Genomic DNA, 3917 nt, shown 5'->3' with positions numbered 1-3917 from the left:
CATTAAAAACATAGTTTTTCCCACCATAATGGACGCCATCTTGGAATTTGTTATGATGACGTCATCATTCCGATCAAATTTTTTAATGAGAGTGATGAGTAACTATATAGCCAAGTTTTTATTACATTTCACATCCACAGTATATGTAAAAGTGACCAAAAACATCAATTTATTTTCCCTACCCCCATCTTAAATAGTTTAAAATAGGGTATTTTAGGCCAAAATTTCAAAGTGCTGTAAAAAAAATTGCCCAAGCCCTAGGCATGGGGATTTTTTTTCTGACACACTATAGGGTATGCTGATTCAGAAAAACAAAAAATTAATTTTCCTTTACTTTTTTCCTGCTAAAGTTCATTTCAGTAGTTTTACAACCAGGCTATAAGGAGATGTCGGATATGAATGATTTTTGTACTATTTTATAGCTCTTATTTTACTCTTTAACTAATAACTCAAAAGACAAGTGACTGGTTTGACTTGTCTTTTGCCACATATTTTTTCTTGTATGATAAATTGTACTATCTGTCTGTCTTTTCAATATATCTTTATGAATTTGTAAATTTTTATTCATTTTATTTAAATTATATTTAATAAGAACTACATTTCTAGCTCAAATAGCCAGTGAGCTGATCAAAGTCAAAGTGATCTTTATTCATTCATAAAAGGTGAGCAGGACCATCAATGTTTTTCAAAGCATAATAAATTTATAATATCCAATCTATTTACATCTGCAATAAAAATAGTTAGGATATGAATTTCAATGTTTTATTCTAATTTGTCCTAAATTTGACAAAATATTTTTTGAATATGTAAATATATCCTGACACCACACTCAAGTAGTCGTGTTCTGAATATACATCTACTAGATATTAGGCAAATGCCAGTGAAAATTATACCATATTTAAATTATCACATCATCATCTTCCGGAACTGTGCATAACCTCTATTAATAGAGTATGCTTGAACGATGCTAAAATGTATGCAGCATTGCGTGCTGATGTGAAAACATTTCTTATCTTTTTTAAAATCAAGGTTTTTAAATTTTCTTTATTTATATAATATTTCACAAACACCTGTTCAGTAGGAATAATATGAAAGATGAGAACGTAGTTCAGTTCCAAATGTGAATTCCAGAAGTAAATGAATAAAAGTAATACAAAATAGCATGCTTATTTTGTTTTATAACAACATACCTTTAAAGGTGGCCCTACTTTTTCTTTGTCTTTTGTGCTGTGCGCGGCTTCTTCCTTTTCCTTTAAATAAAAATAAAATAATCTTTGCACAACATCAGTTTTTACTTTTTCACTCTACTGAAAAACATTTTCAATTTCATTAAAAACATGTTATTTTTATACTAATGCATATGATGCGACTATGATGACAATGGGATGCGTTTCAATTTGTGTTTGCGTCAGGAAAATATAACATGTTGTTAAATGGATATGCCACGTAGGACAGTGATTAAGTTCACTTATTGGCATATCCTTGGCCCTCGTGCCTAAAGAAATGAAATGAAATGAAATGAAACATGAGTGATGTTTTGCCCTACCTCCCTGACGAGTTATCCTACTAAACACTTAAATTCAACACTAGGCACTATAAAGTGCAAGTTTTGTGATCTAGCAGTTATGACACCAGGCTAGTTATCTGGAGGTTGTGGGTTCGATTCTCATCCCGAATCTGCTTGCAAATTTTTTTCACAAGTATTTGGCAATGTACTGAGTATTTAGTACGATGACATGTCAGATATGGCAAAACATCACTTCCAGGAGATGTGTATTTTCAATAAAATGATGAAAGTGTGGGTGTGTTTTTTAAAGATCTTTAATTCAAGGAAGGTTGCTACACAATGTAGTGGAGACAATGGCTCTTCTGCTGTGTATTGGCTCTCTCATTTAACTAAGTTCAAATTATTTCATGCCTTTGCCTATCAAGACACTGTTTACAAGCATGCAGTAGACAGTACAAAGAGTTATGCTCCAATCTACATGCCATGTACATTTAATTTTTTTATTTTTTATTTTTTTTTATTTTATTTTATTTATTTATTTAGGCACACAATACATGTGACAAGGATTGTCAACAGCGAATATATCACTATCCTACTTGTAGGTGACAATCCCTTACACAAGACAAACATACACACACGATGCTTTACACAAACTAAATCTCCATATGAGATTTTGGGAGTGGAGTTGTTTTGGTCGTGAGAAAAAATCCTGCAACTGGCAGGAATTGAACCCAGGACCCTGGGATTGGAAGGCAAGCATCTTAACCACCAAGCTATTCAACTCCACTTCAACTTCTACTCTACAGTAAATTTTCATTTTGCTGGTCAATTTTCAAAAATGAAATTGTATTCATAGAAGCACTCAACAGGTTCATGGTCAAAAGAAATTAGATGTAACAGGCATTGCAAAGTGCCCACAATTAATAAAATAGCACCATTAAGTTCATGGTATGCATACATAAACTTAATTGACGGCTGTACTCACCAACTACAGTATTTGATTGTCAATTTTACAGCAAAGATCAAGAGGTTTTACGCACGTGCTATATTCGCGTGCGGAAATGAGCATACTTTTGTTGAATTTTCTTGGTATAACATTATTTAAGTTGGTTTAAAGAAAATAGGCCTACTATTGATTACTGTTAAACCATACCTAAATTCCTAGTAGCCATGTTGTCAGTTCAGTTCTATTGGTCCTTATTTTTTCCTTTTTTCTTCCTCTATTCTGGATCTGAATATGGTTGAGTCTGCAGTTTCAACCTAGGTCGTACTTTCGCCAACTAACCTGTATGAACAAAGATGTAAGTTAACACAAAATAAAATCATTGAAAATATGACCTAAGTTAAATAGTTTCTCCAGTGATCAGATGATATATTGCCTCCCCACAAATATATTATATTTTACATAATACATAATTACTAACATCAAGATACTTCAATGGTGACAACAGAATTTATCCAATGGGGAGGAAAGAGCCAGGAATGTGGACAGGGTTGGTCCAGGGGGGCACCCAAAACAACTTGGAGGGTGTCCAGGGGCAAGGCCCTTGTAAGTTATAACAATTCAGGGATTTTAGAGCTACATAATGTATAAACATTTGATTTTCTTTTTCTCCAAGACAATTGTTTTGAGCTCACCAACAGGGGTAAAGACACAGGCTGTTCCCAAATGGTGGCACCAAAGCAGTGAGTGTTGGGATACTCTGTAAAAAAACAGTACTGTATTATGATGATGTACATGATTTTAGAAATGTAGCGATAAGGGGAGGGGGAGAAACAAGTCCAGCATGGGTCAAGGTGACACAAAGGAATCATTTCAAATTGGCATATCTAGACAAGATGAATCTCAATCGATATTATCAACAGTCTGCAAAGAAGTAGTATCACAATTATGAAAAGTTTGGTCTAGAATAAAAATCAAATTTTATATAGTACTACGATACACAGCTAGCCACTTGGGCCTATATTAGTAGGCACCCAGACATCTACAATTATATTAATTGGCCTTGGCTTATCTAGGACTTCCTAGCCAAGGCTAGCCCCACCTCCCAACTTCCCTAGCTAGGACTCGAGGAAGCATACAATAGGTGGGGATTATTTTTGGCCTAAATAAACTAAAAGAGCTTGTATACACAATGTAAAAGCTACACAAACCTAGTAGTAGTAGTAGTGTTAGCCTGGCCTAGAGTAGTAGACCTAGGCCCTAGTCTAGGACTCCAGGCCCTAGTAGGTAGAGCTTATCTACCTGGCCTAGGCTTGAACAAAGGCTGTACATTACGTAAAAGCTACAAAAAAAAAAGCATACTTCTAGGGCCAAACCCACTTTGGCCTCCAACGCTCTGCTAATAAAATGGCGGTCCTGTGTGTAATGGGGAATCCCCTTTCTTTGTTTACATTTGGCCATAGTGGA

The 3917-nt window shown here is 34.7% G+C and overlaps 1 protein-coding gene across 1 annotated transcript in view; it reads right to left on the bottom strand.

The window, feature by feature from the left end:
* Positions 1-3684, bottom strand: part of LOC117100315 — an 8709-nt gene extending 5025 nt beyond the window's left edge. Inside the window, exons 1-3 of the mRNA XM_033239965.1 lie at positions 3662-3684; positions 2661-2792; positions 1191-1250 (exon numbers count right to left, since the gene is read on the bottom strand). Coding sequence (XP_033095856.1) covers positions 1191-1250; positions 2661-2679 — 79 coding nt within the window. The 5' untranslated portion in view covers positions 2680-2792; positions 3662-3684. The remainder of the gene's footprint in view (positions 1-1190; positions 1251-2660; positions 2793-3661) is intronic.
* Between the last annotated feature and the right edge of the window lie 233 nt (positions 3685-3917).

This window comes from Anneissia japonica, unplaced genomic scaffold, assembly GCF_011630105.1.
Source record: "Anneissia japonica isolate Jap-2015-1 unplaced genomic scaffold, ASM1163010v1 scaffold287794_len82564_cov112, whole genome shotgun sequence".
Classification (NCBI taxonomy): Eukaryota; Metazoa; Echinodermata; class Crinoidea; order Comatulida; family Comatulidae; genus Anneissia; species Anneissia japonica.
Note: the sequence above shows the minus strand (reverse complement) of the source record. Positions and strands in the feature narration are given on the sequence as shown.